At 44.4% G+C, this 18,828-nt stretch overlaps 1 protein-coding gene across 1 annotated transcript in view; it reads left to right on the top strand.

The window, feature by feature from the left end:
* LOC135509758 (anoctamin-3-like) overlaps positions 1–18,828 on the top strand; it is a 97,672-nt gene that overhangs the window by 35,769 nt on the left and 43,075 nt on the right. Inside the window, 9 exon segments of the mRNA XM_064930660.1 lie at positions 20–447; positions 1,163–1,318; positions 4,418–4,518; positions 4,761–4,805; positions 5,805–5,939; positions 8,144–8,250; positions 10,468–10,523; positions 12,986–13,107; positions 15,660–15,794. Coding sequence (XP_064786732.1) covers positions 20–447; positions 1,163–1,318; positions 4,418–4,518; positions 4,761–4,805; positions 5,805–5,939; positions 8,144–8,250; positions 10,468–10,523; positions 12,986–13,107; positions 15,660–15,794 — 1,285 coding nt within the window.

Raw genomic sequence — 18,828 nt, 5'->3', positions numbered from 1 at the left:
GTATCTGTCTGTCTGTCAGAAGCTGTGAAGGACCACTATGGGGAGGAGTCAGAAGCTGCGAAGGACCACTATGGGGAGGAGTCAGAAGCTGCGAAGGACCACTATGGGGAGGAGTCAGAAGCTGCGAAGGACCACTATGGGGAGGAGTCAGAAGCTGCGAAGGACCACTATGGGGAGGAGTCAGAAGCTGCGAAGGACCACTATGGGGAGGAGTCAGAAGCTGCGAAGGACCACTATGGGGAGGAGTCAGAAGCTGCGAAGGACCACTATGGGGAGGAGTCAGAAGCTGCGAAGGACCACTATGGGGAGGAGTCAGAAGCTGTGAAGACCAACTATGGGGAGGAGTCAGAAGCTAGTGCTTACAAGGCAGGAAGGACAGACGAGTCGTTTCTCATTCAGAAACCTGCCATCCGAGCCAAATTAGAGGCACGAGCAGATTCGCTTCAGGTACCACAAACACAAGCACACATTAAAAGAAAGGCCGGCCCTCTCAATCTGATTGGCCGTCAGGCATGTCAATCACCCGGCTATTCCAACCAATCAGGATGCTTGGACGCACAGCTGGGCGTTTACATGCTGATGGACTATTCACATGCTGTTTCCTAACCTATTCCCTATTCCCTATACCGTTAAATTAAGACTGTGTGTGTGTGTGTGTGTGTGTGTGTGTGTGTGTGTGTGTGTGTGTGTGTGTGTGTGTGTGTGTGTGTGTGTGTGTGTGTGTGTGTTGACAAAGCTTACAGTTATGGGCCTCAATGTTGTGTTCTGACCAGACAACCCTAGAGTTGGTAGATCTATGTCAATCAGCACATAAGTACATTGCAGGTGAGGGCTCAAAGCCAGCCTCTCAGACAAGCTCCAGATAGACATTCTTTCCACATGCACACACACCCAAAAACCAGAATGACCCTGTACCAATCCTTTTCAATGTCTCACAGTTACGCAGCTTTGAAACATTTGATTGAGGCTAACTATCAAACATTAATGAAGTCACTCTGCTTTGCACCACACTAAATGCTATTTAAAACATACATTTATTTGAGGTTATAAATATGATTATGAGTTTAGTTGAAAAAAAAACTCAAGTTGTTGACATAAGTGTTTCATGAATTGCTTATGGATGTGTTATGAAGGTCTATTACTGATAAAGTTATTTCCGTAGGGGACCAACCCCGGGCAGCCGTCCGGTCTGATGTTCAGAGATGGAAAGAAGCGTATCGATTACATCCTGGTCTATAGGAAGTCCAGTCCTCTGGTGGAAAAGAGAGTCACCTTTGAGAGGAACCTGAGAGCTGAGGGACTGATGCTGGAGAAAGTGGTAGGGTACATATACTACACTCTAACAGGGGTCAGAGTGACGGCAACTGGCGGCCCGCTGGGCTAAAACCGGCCCGCAAGTTATACTTTTTTTTGGGGGGGGGGGGGTTAGTTTTGGGTATACATTTCATTTTTACAAAAATCAATTAGGAATTCAGCTAATAATGAGTTGAATTAAATATTCCTACGAATGTGATCATTTCTCAATGTAAATAAAGGAATGAAATTATAGTTATTTTCAAATTGAATCTCGTTGCAGTGTACAAATTATTATAATCACGTTCCGGCCTTCCGCTCCTGAAATAAATCGGCCCGTGGCTGAATCTAGTTGCCCCTGGTATATATACTGAACAAAAATATACACGCAACAACTTCCAACGCTTTTCCTGAGTTACAACATGTTGCGTTTATATTTTTGTTCAGTGTAATATAGACTAGAGGAGCATGTGAGCTGATGCTAGAGAAAGAGGAAGGGTGGCATACTCTCCTACTGTATACTACAACTACACTAATATAGTATATACTCTACTACTGTATACTACAACTACATGAATATAGTATATACTCTACTAGTGTATACTATAACTACATTAATATAGTATATACTCTCCTATTGTATACTACAACTACATTAATATAGTATATACTCTACTAGTGTATACTATAACTACATTAATATAGTATATACTCTACTACTATTGTATACTACAACTACATTAATATAGTATATACTCTACTACTGTATACTACAACTACATTAATATAGTATATACTCTACTAATGTATACTACAACTACATTAATATAGTATATACTCTACTACTGTATACTACAACTACATTAATATAGTATATACTCTACTACTACACTACACTATATACTACAACTACATTAATATAGTATATACTCCTACTGTATACTACTATAATATAGTATATACTCTACTACAACTACATTAATATAGTATATACTCTACCTACTACAACTACATTAATATAGTATATACTACAACTACATTAATATAGTATATACATTTAATATAGTATATACTCTACTACTGTATACTACAACTACATTAATATAGTATATACTCTACTAATGTATACTACAACTACATTAATATAGTATATACTCTACTACTGTATACTACAACTACATTAATATAGTATATACTCTACTAATATACTACAACTACATAATATAGTATATACTCTACTACTGTATACTACAACTACATTAATGTAGTATATACTCTACTAATGTATACTACAACTACATTAATATAGTATATACTATCCTAACTACATTAATATAGTATATACTCTACTAATGTATACTACAACTACACTAATATAGTATATACTATCCTACTGTATACTACAACTACATTAATATAGTATATACTCTACTACTGTATACTACAACTACATTAATATAGTATATACTCTACTACTGTATACTACAACTACATGAATATAGTATATACTCTCCTACTGTATACTACATCCTTTTGATTTACATTTGGTTGATGTGTCTCACTAACATGAATTTAACGTGAATTCAACAAAACCTGTCGCCATTTGATTGGGTGAAACATTTAGTGAAAACAAAAAGTGTTGATGACTTTTAGGGGCGGCAGGTAGCCTAGTGGTTAGAGTTAGGGGCGGCAGGTAGCCTAGGTTAGAGTGGTGGGGCGGCAGGTAGCCTAGTGGTTAGAGGGGGGGGCGGCAGGTAGCCTAGTGGTTAGAGTGGAGGGACGGGGTAGCCTAGTGGTTAGAGTGGAGGGGCGGCAGGTAGCCTAGTGGTTAGAGTGGAGGGGCGGCAGGTAGCCTAGTGGTTAGAGTGGAGGGGCGGCAGGTAGCCTAGTGGTTAGAGTGGAGGGGCGGCAGGTAGCCTAGTGGTTAGAGTGGAGGGGCGGCAGGTGGTTAGAGTGGAGGGGCGGCAGGTAGCCTAGTGGTTAGAGTGGAGGGGCGGCAGGTAGCCTAGTGGTTAGAGTGGAGGGGCGGCAGGTAGCCTAGTGGTTAGAGTGGAGGGGCGGCAGGTAGCCTAGTGGTTAGAGTGGAGGGGCGGCAGGTAGCCTAGTGGTTAGAGTGGAGGGGGCAGGTAGCCTAGTGGTTAGAGTGGAGGGGCGGCAGGTAGCCTAGTGGTTAGAGTGGAGGGGCGGCAGGTAGCCTAGTGGTTAGAGTGGAGGGGCGGCAGGTAGCCTAGTGGTTAGAGTGGAGGGGCGGCAGGTAGCCTAGTGGTTAGAGTGGAGGGGCGGCAGGTAGCCTAGTGGTTAGAGTGGAGGGGCGGCAGGTAGCCTAGTGGTTAGAGTGGAGGGGCGGCAGGTAGCCTAGTGGTTAGAGTGGAGGGGCGGCAGGTAGCCTAGTGGTTAGAGTGGAGGGGGCGGCAGGTAGCCTAGTGGGTTAGAGTGGAGGGGCGGCAGGTAGCCTAGTGGTTAGAGTGGAGGGACGGCAGGTAGCCTAGTGGTTAGAGTGGGGGGCGGCAGGTAGCCTAGTGGTTAGAGTGGGGGCGGCAGGTAGCCTAGTGGTTAGAGTGGAGGGGTGGAAGGTAGCCTAGTGTTTAGAGTAGAGGGGCGGCAGGTAGTCTAGTGGTTAGAGTGGAGGGGCGACAGGTAGCCTAGTGGTTAGAGTGGAGGGGCGACAGTGTAGCCTGGTGGTTAGAGTGGAGGGGTGGCAGGGTATCCTGGTGGTTAGAGTGGAGTGGCGGCAGGTAGCCTAGTGGTTAGAGTAGAGGGGTGGAAGGTAGCCTAGTGGTTAGAGAGTGGAGGTAGCCTGGTGGTTAGAGTGGAGGGGCGGCAGGGTAGCCTATTGGTTAGAGCGTTGGACTAATAACCAGAAGGTTGCGAGTTCAAACCCCCGAGCTGACAAGGTAAAAATCTGTCATTCTGCCCCTGAACAGGCAGTTAACCCACTGTTTGTTGTTGTTGTTAAAATGACGTGGAAACAACATTGATTCAACCAGTTTTTTTTGCCCAGTGGGGGTGGCACTCGTGATCATATTCTCAAATATTGTCATCATGTCTTTGTCATGATATTCTCAAATATTGTCAGATGCTAGTCTTTGTCACAAGCTAATTTCCAATTTCGTCCCCTCGAAAGTCGTCTCTGACCAACACCGACATCATGTTTGTGAAGATCCACGTTCCCTGGGAAACCCTCTGTAAATACGCTGAGCAGATGAATATCAGGATGCCATTCAGGTTAGCGCTTCCTACGAATTCCCTCTACATAATGCATTACAAACACATTTATAACGCCTCATGAGCTCTACATAATGCATTATAATACGTGACATGAGCGCTTAACAACTACTCATAAACATCTATAACGACAGCTCGTTCAATAACGTTTGATGAGCTCTTTGTATGGCTTGATCCGTTGGATTCTTCCACCCAACCGACAACGTCTTCTAATTTATTGCTAATTTTTTTTTTTTTTTCAGGAAAAAAATTTACTTTACGGATTGGAAGAGCAAAGTTATGGGCAGGCAAGTGGGATTTACGTGATATCTTATTAGGTTCGGGCGCGGTGTGATGCCGAGCTTGACTGTCTGAGCGCTGCAGAGCACTTCTAATGAAATACCGGATCATGAGCATTCAACACCGTGACGGTGCTGAGCCCGCGGGCGAGTCGCAGTAACACAGCTGGAGTGGCCCTGTTCACCGTGAGCTGTTCTTTTTATCTGTAGAATGGCGAGAAAGAACAGTGGGGATGTTCAGAAAGAGATAGAGGTAGAAAGACGCAGGGAAGTTTGGTCTGGAGTCCAGCGTCCCACTGCTACACTGGTTGTTATATTAAGATGCAAGACGGGCCATCAGGGAGTTAAGTAGAAGAGGGTAAACCGTGATTTGATCACGGAGGATGAATAGGTCAAACTGTCATTGAGCTCTACCCCAGCGGAATTAATGCACGATTTAAGGAATTAGTTCAGGATTAGTTCATCCTGCTACTTAAAGATGTTATGTTGTGTATACGAATGTGAGATATTAAACCGTTTTAAGCCCAATAATAAGTCACGCTGAATCACTAAAGAGTTTCTGCTGCAACGTACACAAGACATAATAATGCAGTGTTTGACTGGAAAAATGCAAAATGTGATTTCAATGTGATTTTAATTATTATCATTGATCAAATAAAACTATATCTGGTATACTCCTGGTAAATGAACCCTGTGTGGTTCTGGTACTAGGTTAATCTTGGTCAATTAAAACCCTATGTGGTTCTGGTACTAGGTTAATCTTGGTCAATTAAAACCCTATGTGGTTCTGTTACTAGGTTAATCTTGGTCAATTAAAACCCTATGTGGTTCTACTAGGTTAATCTTGGTTTAAAACTGTGGTTCTGTTACTAGGTTAATCTTGGTCAATTAAAACCCTATGTGGTTCTGTTACTGGGTTAATCTTGGTCAATTAAAACCCTATGTGGTTCTGTTACTAGGCTAATCCTGGTTAATTAATCTGTTTTTCTCTGTCCTCTCTCCCTGAAGCCGGTTTCATCTGAGGTGTTGTCAGATAAAGAGTTGGTTACCCAGCAACCCCATGAAGCTGGACAAAGAGGCCCTACCTGACCTAGAGGAGACAGACTGCTATACAGCCCCCTTCAGCAGGGCACGCATGCACCAGTAGGTTCTATACCTAACCCTAGCCCTTACCTCAACCCCTAACCCTTACCTCAACCCCTAACCCTTACCTCAACCCCCAACCTAACCCTTACCTCAACCCCCCTTACCTAACCCTTACCTCAACCCCTAACCTAACCCTTACCTCAACCCCCTAACCTAACCCTTACCTCAACCCCCAACCTAACCCTTACCTCAACCCCCAACCTAACACTTACCTCAACTCCCAACCTAACCCTTACCTCAACCCCCAACCTAACCCTTACCTCAACCCCCAACCTAACACTTACCTCAACTCCCAACCTAACCCTTTCCTCAACCCCCAACCTAACCCTTACCTCAAACCCCAACCTAACCCTTACCTCAAACCCCAACCTAAACCTTACCTCAACCCCCTAACCTAACCCTTACCTCAACCCCCAACCTAACCCTTACCTCAACCCCCTAACCTAAGCCCTACCTCAACCCCCTAACCTAAGCCCTAGCTCAACCCCCTAACCTAACCCTTACCTCAACCCCCTAACCTAACCCTAACCCTTACCTCAACCCCCAACCTAACCCTAACCCTAAGCCTTACCTCAACCCCCAACCTAACCCTAAGCCTTCCCTCAAACCCCTAACCTAAGTCTTACCTCAACCCCCTAACCTTACCCTAACCTCAACCCCCTAACCTTACCCTAACCTCAACCCCCTAACCTTACCCTAACCTCAACCCCCTAACCTAACCCTTACCTCAACCCCCAACCTAACCCTTACCTCAACCCCCAACTTAATCCTTACCTCAACCCCCTAACCTTACCCTAACCCTTACCTTAACCCCCTAACCTTACCCTAACCCTTACCCTAACCCTTACCTCAACCCCCTAACCTCAACCCCCGTACCCTAACCCTTACCTCAACCCCCTAACATTACCCTAACCCTTACCTCAACCCCCTAACCCTTACCTCAACCCCCTAACCTAACCGTTACCTCAACCCCCTAACCTAACCCTAACCCTTGCCTCAACCCCCTATCCTTACCCTAACCCTTACCTCAACCCCCTAACCCTAACCCTTACCTCAACCCCCTAACCCTAACCGTTACCCCAGTCACTCCAACACTCTGACAGTCACTCGAACACTAACACTCAATCTGACACAAACAGCTTGTGAGATAGACTGGCTCATGTGTGTTTATTACAGGCTACACTGGAGGAGGAAGAGATGAAGTTATCTTTAGACAGTGACGGCAGTATTCTGTCTCTGTTATGATAATCACCCCTGATAGCATCTCAATCCTCCCATCACTTGTAAAATAGACTAGTTTGTATGAAATGTTATCTGTTTGTGTGAATTAGAGGCAACAGACGACGAAATGATGATAGAATGACTGCAAATAAAGATGCTATAGTCCAGCTCATAATAGCAGCTGCCGTCTCTATGACAACTCCCCCTTTCTTTACTGTCTCTATGACAACTCCCCCTTTCTTTCTGGTCTCTATGACAACTCCCCCTTTCTTTCCGGTCTCTATGACTTCTCTATGACTGTCTCTGACAACTCCCCCTTTCTTTGCTGTCTCTATGACAACTCCCCCTTTCTTTGCTGTCTCTATGACAACTCCCCCTTTCCGGTTTACTGTCTCTGACAACTCCCCCTTTCTTTACTGTCTCTATGACAACTCCCCCTTTCTTTACTGTCTCTATGACAACTCCCCTTTCTTTACTGTCTCTATGACAACTACCCCTTTCTTTACTGTCTCTATGACAACTCCCCCTTTCTTTCCGGTCTCTATGACAACTCCCCCTTTCTTTCCTTTCTCTATGACAACTCCCCCTTTCTTTACCATCTCTATGACAACTCCCCCTTTCTTTACTTTATGACAACTACCCCTTTCTTTACTGTCTCTATGACAACTACCCCTTTCTCTCCGATCTTTTTGACAACTCCCCCTTTCTTTACGGTCTCTATGACAACTCCCCCTTTCTTTACGGTCTATGACAACTCCCCCTTGTGGGGTCCCAGGTTCGAAGCGAGGAGAGGGACGGAAACTATACTGTGTTACATGTGGGGTCCCTGGTTCGGTGGTTAATCGACCGCTGACCTTGAGAGGGAGGGAGTGACTTGAGTGTCTGAAGAGTGACTGTTGTGGTTCTCTCTTCAGTTATATGGATGATTGACCATATCATAACAATGCTGACCTTCTGTTGGTTTGACTTTCCTCTCTCAGTTTCACCATCAACAACAGACAGACGTTCTTCTCCAACTCCACCAGAAGCAGAATCGTCCACCATGTTCTCCAACGCACCAAGTATGAGGACGGGAAGTCTAAGATGGGTACGGAGCTACGCTATCTGTCTACAGTGCATTCGGAAAACTATTCAGGCTTTTTCCACATTTTTATTACATTACAGCCTTATTCTAAAATTGATTAAATAGTTTTTTTTCCTTTTCAATCTACACACAATACCCCATAATGACAAAGAAAAACAATGTTTTTGAATAATTAACTTAAATATAACTTTGACATAAATGTTCAGACCCTTTACTCTGTACTTTGTTGAAGCACCTTTGTCAGCGATTACAGCATTGAGTCTTCTTGGGTATGACGCTACAAGCTTGGCACAGCTGTATTTGGGGAGTTTCTCAAGCTCTGTCAGGTTGGATGGGGAGCGTCGCTGCACAGCTATTTTTAGGTCTTTCCAGCGATGTTCGATCTTGTTCAAGTCTACGCTCTGGCTGGGCCACTCAAGGACATTAATTGAGGACGCCGTTAGGGATGCCATTTGGGCCAGCAGCCTTGCGAGAGCCCACAGTCCATGGTAGCGGAAAGTTGATTAGCAGTGGTCCAATATTTTACCAAAGCGAGTACTACAGTCAATGTGTTGATAGAGTTTTACTCAAATTTGCTGAAAATCCCCAGCTACAATAAATGTTGCCTTAGGATGCGGGGTTTCCAGTTTGCGTAAAATCCAGTGTAGTTCTTTGAAGGACGGTTGTATTGAGCTTTCCTCGTGCTCTTGAGGAAGACTATAGTGACAGCAGTGGCTACAGGCAGAACATCACTAGCGGTTTCCATCGACTTCTCCGATCGTAGCGGGTGAAGTATGGTTTCAACATGTTGACATGACTCAGACAGATTTTTGGTCCCTGTGCTCCTGATGATGTAATCCAGATTTATTTATTACTATTCACTATGGGGCCTGAAAAGTGAGCTTGCAACGGGTAACAAAACCAGGACTTGGTCAACTCACATTGAAAGTGCGGTTTTGGGACTTTTCCGATTTCATTTTCATTTGCGCCTTCTCCAGTTTCTCCCAGGTGCGGTGCAAACTGTATCGAAAAGAGCTAACGTGCTTCAACAGTTCAGTTTTTTTTTAACCATCAAGCATTCCATCTTTAATTTAATGTGTTGCCCTGCAACAACCTCTCTCTCTCTCTCTCTCTCTCTCTCTCTCTCTCTCTCAGCAAGATGTGTTGCCCTGCAACAACCTCTCTCTCTGAATACTTTCTCTCTCTCTCTCTTGTAAAATAAGAAGTTGTTCTCTCTCTCTCTCTCTCTCCTCTCTCTCTCAGCAAGATCAAATGAATCTGACATGATGTCCCAAACTTGACTTATAAATTAATTATCTGAGACTAATAATGGCAACTGAGACATTCCTGAATAACCTCCCACTTATCTGCAAACAACATCAAGAGGCACCTCAAAAATACAACCCCTCCTGTCACGGAGAGGAGTGACTGGCAACAGACATTTTAACTGGTTCTCAAACTCAAATGGCATGAACTCTCAAGAAACTTTGCATTGTTGGAGAATAATCAGGATTAGTTGGTAACATAGGTAAGATGTTTTATATTCATCAGTTTGTAAGTTAATCAGAATCATTTATAGACACTGAATTGATCTGAGAGTCACAGGGTTGTGATGGATGGATCTGATATATGCGTATAATTAAAGATGGACTTTATGATAACTCTGACTTGTGTGTGGTTTGCTCTCATGATTTGGGAAATAGAGATGAAATTTCTGACTTGTGTGTGGTTTGCTCTCATGATTTGGGAAATAGAGGAAATTTCCACGGCAGCATGCTTATGAAAATTAATAAAACATCTTATTTATCAATGTTACCCAAAGAATTCTGATTCTGCCACAACATCTGTTTATATAATGCAATTTTAATAATCATTATTAGAACTGCGGTAGCTTTAGACAAGAGGCCACCACTGAGGAGTCTGTCTAAATTATGATTGGCGTCTAGCAATGTATTTTGAAATATGCATTTATAATATGTTATATAATCCATTTTAGAATAAGGCTGAACCTCGCCCTGATCTTTGGAGATGATCAGATTATCAAGTTTATTTTGACAGTTCATGCCTTTGAGTTTGAGAAAAATTGGGACGAACAGGTGCCTCTTGTGTTGTTTGTAGTGTGGGAGGTTATTCAGGACTAGTATGAGTTCGGAATTATAACATATTTCCGGTCCACTATGATTCTTTTTGGCCGGACGATATTAAGTGTTTTTCTCTCTCTCTCTCTTCTTTCTATTGTAGGTATCAACAGGTTATTGGGCAATGGAACATATGAGGCGGCATTTCCTCCACACGAGGTACGAACATCGTTGTAATGATATTAAAAATCACATTTTGATTTGTCACATGCGCCGAATACAACAGGTGTAGACATTACCGTGAAATGTTTACTTTACAAGCCCTTAACCCCGTAACCAACCATTCAGTTTTAAGAAAAATAAGAGTTAAGAATTTTTTTTACTAAATAAACGAAAGTAAAACAAATAAAAGAGCAGCAATAAAATAACAATAATGAGGCTATATACAGGAGGTACCGGTACAGAGTCAATGTGCGGGGGTTCAGGTTAGTCGAGATAATTTATGTAATATGTACAGTACCAGTCAAAAATTTTAGAACACCTGCTTATTCAAGGGTTTATCTTTATTTTTACTATTTTCTACATTGTAGACTAATAGTGAAGACATCAAAACCATGAAATAACATATATGTAATCATGTAGTAACCAAAAAAGTGTTAAACAAATCAACATATATTTTATATTTGAGATTCTTCTGAGTAGCCAGCCTTTGACGTGATGACAGCTTTGCACACTCTTAGAATTCTCTTAACCAGCTTCACCTGTAAAATTATTTCACGAGCCTTATTTCACATGATATACCTAAATACTTACAACCACATAGGCTAATAAATATATTATTATTTTTCTTTAGGTTATTTAATTAACCTACATGTTATTTCAAGTTATCTGTTTGGAGCGTAATAACACATTGTTAAAAAATATGACTTGACTTGCATATAATTGAGTCAATTAAAGGCATCTGGTGCCTTTAACAACAAAAGTTATTGTTATGTTAACTTAGAATTTTTTTTAACAATGTGTTATTGCGCTCCAAAGGGATAACTTGAAGGTTAATTAAATAATCTAAAGAAAAATATAATTGAAATGATAGACCTTTCAAATGTTTTATGCAACAGTATCGTCTGCTTTAAAAAACAAAACAAAAATACTTTTAACAACCATCAGAATTTGGTCAAACGCCAACATATTAGCAAAGAATTAAGTGTAGGCAAAGTGATCGTGTCAGGCTAAAATGTTTTTACCATTACAACATTTGACAGTCACATTCACTATGGTTGTCTGAAGCGCAATTTGTTATTTCCCCATCATTTGTCGATGAGCGTTGTTACAATTTTTCCTTTGCGGTACCTCAAACTGTCGTGATTACCAGCTGAGATGTTTTCTCCCAAAACCTTCATTACTAAAATTGCGCTTGAAAACGCTCCTAATTTACAGACTGCCTCAGCCCACTTTTAGCTAAGTGTGTCGTCAAATATATTTTTCCCCCCTAACCCGTGACTTTATACACAGAAGATCTCCGCTAAAATGTTTATCTGTCTCTCTGTGACCGACCGATACGAGGTTGAATACACATACAGAGTTGCCTATGTCCTTTGCAATTATCACAAAAAAGCGAAGGATAAAAAGATGTTTAAAATGAAAACTGAGACGACTGCATTAAAAGTTATGAAATGTGTAAATGGAAAAAGTATAGTATAGGCTATACGCCTAATATATTTCAATGATATTGAAATCAATTTCATGTTCATTCAATTGAGTTTTATTTGGCTACTGTCTTGTAATTTTTTGTCTCAGGTTATGTAGCCTAACCGGTGATCAATGATGTGCTAAATCTTAAATTAGAGCATTAGTTTAAGGTAAGCATTAGAATAAGCCGCCTCAATATTTGCATAATCCTTTCTTTCGACAAATGCTTCAATTTAGTGAATATTCTAAGTTGCACTTAGTGAACATTCTATTCGCGAACGTTCTAAGCTGCACTTAGCGAACATTCTATTAGCCAACATTCTAAGCTGCACTTAGCGAACAGTCTATTAGCCAACATTCTAAGCTGCATTTAGCCAACATTCTCTCTGCGTGGTGTTTTTGGAAACACATTTCATCTTCTGCCGTTGCGTCGTTAAAATACTCGTAAGCCTAAATTCCATCGCTATCGGGAAACCGGGCCCTGTTATTGTTTTAACAATGACATTACAAAGATAAGTATTGCTATAGAGTACACGAGTGTTACAACAGCCCCATACGGTTAGTATTTGGCATAGTCAGCAGGATTTGATTTATCAATTCCAACTCCACCTGTTACATAAACTTCTGTGTCTCTGTTTCAGGGTGGATCAAAAGAGTTGGCTACAGCCCATACAGTATGGAACTAGTCTGTCACTACAGATGTAGGATCTTAATTTGATCACCCTGTTGCAGGAGAACTTTCCTGCTCAGCAGGAAATGTAAACTTGTAGTGTATTTGAGGTTTAAAAAGGCTTAAGTATAATCCACATATTTCACATATCCCGTTGCTGGGGGGATTATATTCCTGCTGTAGCAAACTGGCTCAAATTAAAATCCTACATCTGAATACACCTGTTAATTCACTGGATACCAAAAGTGGATAGAGTAGTGGGACTAGACCAGTGACCACCTGTCTTCCACTAATGTTCATTCTCCGTGTCCTTGTGTTCCAGGGTGGCTATAGGAGCCGACACCCTATTAATACCCACGGTGCCCAGAACCACAGACACCTGCTGTACGAGAGGTGGGCTCGCTGGGGCATGTGGTACAAGTACCAACCCCTCGACCTTATCAGGTAGGTGTGTGTGTGTGTGTGTGTGTGGTGGTGTGCATGTGTGGCGTGGTGGTACACTCTTAGAGACAAAAAGGTGCTATCTAGAATTTAAAAGGGTTCTTCGGCTGTCACAATAGGAGAACCATTTGAAGAACCCATTCTGGGTTCTTCTCAGGGTTCCCTTCCCAGGAGTCCTATCTAAACAGGACCATAGCTTGGTCTGAGCTGGTCCAATGTACCAGTTGACCCATAGCCAGGTCTGAGCCGGTCCAATGTACCAGTTGACCCATAGCTAGGTCTGAGCCGGTCCAATGTACCAGTTGACCCATAGCTTGGTCTGAGCCGGTCCAATGTACCAGTTGACCCATAGCTTGGTCTGAGCCGGTCCAATGTACCAGTTGACCCATAGCCAGGTCTGAGCCGGTCCAATGTACCAGTTGACCCATAGCTAGGTCTGAGCCGGTCCAATGTACCAGTTGACCCATAGCTTGGTCTGAGCCGGTCCAATGTACCAGTTGACCCATAGCTTGGTCTGAGCCGGTCCAATGTACCAGTTGACCCATAGCTTCTGAGCCGGTCCAATGTACCAGTTGACCCATAGCTTGGTCTGAGCCGGTCCAATGTACCAGTTGACCCATAGCTTGGTCTGAGCCGGTCCAATGTACCAGTTGACCCATAGCTTGGTCTGAGCCGGTCCAATGTACCAGTTGACCCATAGCTTGGTCTGAGCCGGTCCAATGTACCAGTTGACCCATAGCCAGGTCTGAGCAATGTACCAGTTGACCCATAGCTTGGTCTGAGCCGGTCCAATGTACCAGTTGACCCATAGCTTGGTCTGAGCCGGTCCAATGTACCAGTTGACCCATAGCCAGGTCTGAGCCGGTCCAATGTACCAGTTGACCCATAGCCTGGTCTGAGCCGGTCCAATGTACCAGTTGACCCATAGCTTGGTCTGAGCCGGTCCAATGTACCAGTTGACCCATAGCTTGGTCTGAGCCGGTCCAATGTACCAGTTGACCCATAGCTTGGTCTGAGCCGGTCCAATGTACCAGTTGACCCATAGCTTGGTCTGAGCCGGTCCAATGTACCAGTTGACCCATAGCTAGGTCTGAGCCGGTCCAATGTACCAGTTGACCCATAGCTTGGTCTGAGCCGGTCCAATGTACCAGTTGACCCATAGCTTGGTCTGAGCCGGTCCAATGTACCAGTTGACCCATAGCTTGGTCTGAGCCGGTCCAATGTACCAGTTGACCCATAGCCAGGTCTGAGCAATGTACCAGTTGACCCATAGCTTGGTCTGAGCCGGTCCAATGTACCAGTTGACCCATAGCTAGGTCTGAGCCGGTCCAATGTACCAGTTGACCCATAGCTTGGTCTGAGCCGGTCCAATGTACCAGTTGACCCATAGCTTGGTCTGAGCCGGTCCAATGTACCAGTTGACCCATAGCTTGGTCTGAGCCGGTCCAATGTACCAGTTGACCCATAGCTTGGTCTGAGCCGGTCCAATGTACCAGTTGACCCATAGCTTGGTCTGAGCCAATGTACCAGTGACCCATAGCTAGGTCTGAGCCGGTCCAATGTACCAGTTGACCCATAGCCAGGTCTGAGCCGGTCCAATGTACCAGTTGACCCATAGCCTGGTCTGAGCCGGTCCAATGTACCAGTTGACCCATAGCTTGGTCTGAGCCGGTCCAATGTACCAGTTGACCCATAGCTTGGTCTGAGCCGGTCCAATGTACCAGTTGACCCATAGCCAGGTCTGAGCCGGTCCAATTGGATTTCTCTCCTCTCCATTTAAACACAATGAGGTCTGAACAGGTCCCATTTTAAAAGTCAACCCCAGTCGGGAGGTTTTTGACACTGGGCCTATATCTTGTGCACTGGGCTTCGTTCCTCTGTATGAAACACAACTTGGCTTCGTTCCTCTGTATGAAACACAACTTGGCTTCGTTCCTCTGTATGAAACACAACTTGGCTTCGTTCCTCTGTATGAAACACAACTTGGCTTCGTTCCTCTGTATGAAACACACAAGTGAAACACAACTAGGTTTGAAATGTATTCCAATTTTAATTCAACCCCATGCAGCTCACTACCTGTGATGTTTTTCCTAATCCATTAAGTTTGTTGGACTCCTGATGAAGGGCTATTGGCAAAATGTTGTGATGAGATGCAGTAAAATTGTTAGTTGTGCATCAAAGACCACGTCTGTGATCTCATTTCTTCACTTTTTATTGTTTTTTCATTCGTCCATCTACCTGCAAACATGATAGGTGTGCTACATATACCTGTACTCATTTATATTAACAGAGTTGCTTTCTTTCAGGCAAATACAGCTGGGTCTGAATGGCTTCAATTTAATCAACGCATGTCGGGAGTTTTACTAATCTATTCTCTCTATTGGACTTTTCATGCACTGCAGGGCTTTACTTTAGGGAGAAGGTCGGCCTGTACCTTGCCTGGTTGGTTACAAAGAACTTGTTCCTGCCAGGTGAATACAGCCGGGTCGGATTTTAAGGTCAACCCCAACCAAGTGTTTGCTAATCTATCTTGTTCATTGGACTTTCCTCTCCAGGCGTTACTTTGGGGAGAAGATTGGGCTGTACTTTGCCTGGTTGGGCTGGTACACTGGCATGCTGATCCCTGCAGCTCTGGTGGGTCTCTTCGTCTTCCTCTACGGACTCCTTACTATGGACACTAGTCAAGTCAGGTCAGTCAGGACACATCAGGGGTTAAACTGGGCCGGGTCACGCCGGATCCGAGACGTGACACCAATGATCCAAATGAGAGCCAGTCGTAGCACAGGGAGAGAAGTATGGACGCCCAGCCGTTGTAGCACAGGGAGAGAAGTATGCACGCCCAGTCGTTGTAGCACAGGGGGAGAAGTATGCACGCCCAGTCGTTGTAGCACAGGGAGAGAAGTATGCACGCCCAGTCGTTGTAGCACAGGGGGAGAAGTATGCACGCCCAGTCGTTGTACCCAGTCCAGTCGTTGTAGCACAGGGAGAGAAGTATGCACGCCCAGTCGTTGTAGCACAGGGAGAGAAGTAGCACAGGGAGAGAAGTATGCACGGCCAGTCGTTGTAGCACAGGGAGAGAAGTATGCACGCCCAGTCGTTGTAGCACAGGGAGAGAAGTATGCACGGCCAGTCGTTGTAGCACAGGGAGAGAAGTATGCACGCCCAGTCGTTGTAGCACAGGGGGAGAAGTATGCACGCCCAGTCGTTGTAGCACAGGGGGAGAAGTATGTACGCCCAGTCGGCACAGGGGAGAAGTATGCACGCCCAGTCGTCGTAGCACAGGGGGAGAAGTATGCACGCCCAGTCGTCGTAGCACAGGGAGAGAAGTATGCACGCCCAGTCGTTGTAGCACAGGGAGAGAAGTATGCACGCCCAGTCGTTGTAGCACAGGGAGAGAAGTATGCACGCCCAGCCGTTGTAGCACAGGGAGAGAAGTATGCACGCCCAGTCCACAGGGAGAAAGTCACGCCCAGCCGTTGTAGCACAGGGAGAGAAGTATGCACGCCCAGTCGTTGTAGCACAGGGAGAGAAGTATGCACGCACAGTTTGTAGCACAGGGAGAGAAGTATGCACGCCCACGCACAGGGGGAGAAGTATGCACAGCCGTTGTAGCACAGGGAGAGAAGTATGCACGCCCAGCCGTTGTAGCACAGGGGGAGAAGTATGCACGCCCAGTCGTTGTAGCACAGGGAGAGAAGTATGCACGCCCAGTCGTTGTAGCACAGGGAGAGAAGTATGCACGCCCAGTCGTTGTAGCACAGGGAGAGAAGTATGTACGGCCAGTCGTTGTAGCACAGGGAGAGAAGTATGCACGCCCAGTCGTTGTAGCACAGGGGGAGAAGTATGCACGGCCAGTCGTCGTAGCACAGGGAGAGAAGTATGCACGCCCAGTCGTTGTAGCACAGGGAGAGAAGTATGCACGCACAGTCGTTGTAGCACAGGGAGAGAAGTATGCATGGCCAGTCGTTGTAGCACAGGGGGAGAAGTATGCACGCCCAGTCGTTGTAGCACAGGGAGAGAAGTATGCACGCCCAGCCGTTGTAGCACAGGGGGAGAAGTATGCACGCCCAGTCGTTGTAGCACAGGGAGAGAAGTATGCACGCCCAGTCGTTGTAGCACAGGGAGAGAAGTATGCACGGCCAGTCGTTGTAGCACAGGGAGAGAAGTATGCCTCGTTGTAGCACAGGGAGAGAAGTATGCACGGCATTCTCCGACATTCTTAATGCAGTCGTGGGAAAACATAGCTTTTGAATGCAGTTTTGAAGGTCCCTGTTAAGAGGAAGATCATTGACCTTTCTGTTGTTACTAGGCTATACTTATTTGTCAAACGCACCATTTTAGAACTCGTTTTTTAGCAGCGTTAATGGCGTTAAAATGCACGGGGACGCCCTGTGACAGGGGTCCGGTGTGACGTCCCACAGTATATTCACAGGACATGATCCTTGGTTAGCTGAGTGCCATTCAAGTCATCAATATGTTGCTAACAAGCAACAAGATAGCCCAATTGTTTACATTATAGCATTTGCGCTCTAGCTAACGATTAGCCCAATTGTTTACATTATAGCATTTGCGCTCTAGCTAACGATTAGCCCAATTGTTTACATTATAGCATTTGCGCTCTAGCTAACGATTAGCCCAATTGTTTACATTATAGCATTTGCGCTCTAGCTAACGATTAGCCCAATTGTTTACATTATAGCATTTGCGCTCTAGCTAACGATTAGCCCAATTGTGTACATTATAGCATTTGCGCTCTAGCTAACGATTAGCCCAATTGTTTACATTATAGCATTTGCGCTCTAGCTAACGATTAGCCCAATTGTTTACATTATAGCATTTGCGCTCTAGCTAACGATTAGCCCAATTGTTTACATTATAGCATTTGCGCTCTAGCTAACGATTAGCCCAATTGTTTACACTAGAGCGTTTGCGCTCTAGCTAACGATTAGCCCAATTGTTTACACTAGAGAGTTTGCGCTCTAGCTAACGATTAGCCCAATTGTTTACACTAGAGAGTTTGCGCTCTAGCTAACGATTAGCCCATTTTTTTACACTAGAGAGTTTGCGCTCTAGCTAACGATTAGCCCAATTGTTTACACTAGAGAGTTTGCGCTCTAGCTAACGATTAGCCCAATTGTTTACACTAGAGAGTTTGCGCTCGAGCTAACGATTAGCCCAATTGTTTACACTAGAGAGTTTGCGCTCTAGCTAACGATTAGCCCAATTGTTTACACTAGAGAGTTTGCGCTCTAGCTAACGATTAGCCCAATTGTTTACACTAGAGAGTTTGCGCTCTAGCTAACGATTAGCCCAATTGTTTACACTAGAGAGTTTGCGATCTAGCTAACGATTAGCCCAATTGTTTACACTAGAGAGTTTGCGCTCGAGCTAACGATTAGCCCAGTTGTTTACACTAGAGAGTTTGCGCTCTAGCTAACGATTAGCCCAGTTGTTTACACTAGAGAGTTTGCGCTCTAGCTAACGATTAGCCCAATTGTTTACACTAGAGAGTTTGCGATCTAGCTAACGAATGCCCAATTGTTTACACTAGAGAGTTTGCGCTCTAGCTAACAATTAGCCCAATTGTTTACACTAGAGAGTTTGCGATCTAGCTAACGATCTCCCCCAATTATTTACACTAGAGAGTTTTTTCATGCTCCGATTAGCCCAATTGTTTACACTAGAGAGTTTGCTGCTCTGCTAACGATTTTGCCCAATTGTTTA

The sequence above is a fragment of the Oncorhynchus masou genome, chromosome 22 (genome assembly GCF_036934945.1).
Source record: "Oncorhynchus masou masou isolate Uvic2021 chromosome 22, UVic_Omas_1.1, whole genome shotgun sequence".
NCBI lineage: Eukaryota > Metazoa > Chordata > Actinopteri > Salmoniformes > Salmonidae > Oncorhynchus > Oncorhynchus masou.
Note: the sequence above shows the minus strand (reverse complement) of the source record. Positions and strands in the feature narration are given on the sequence as shown.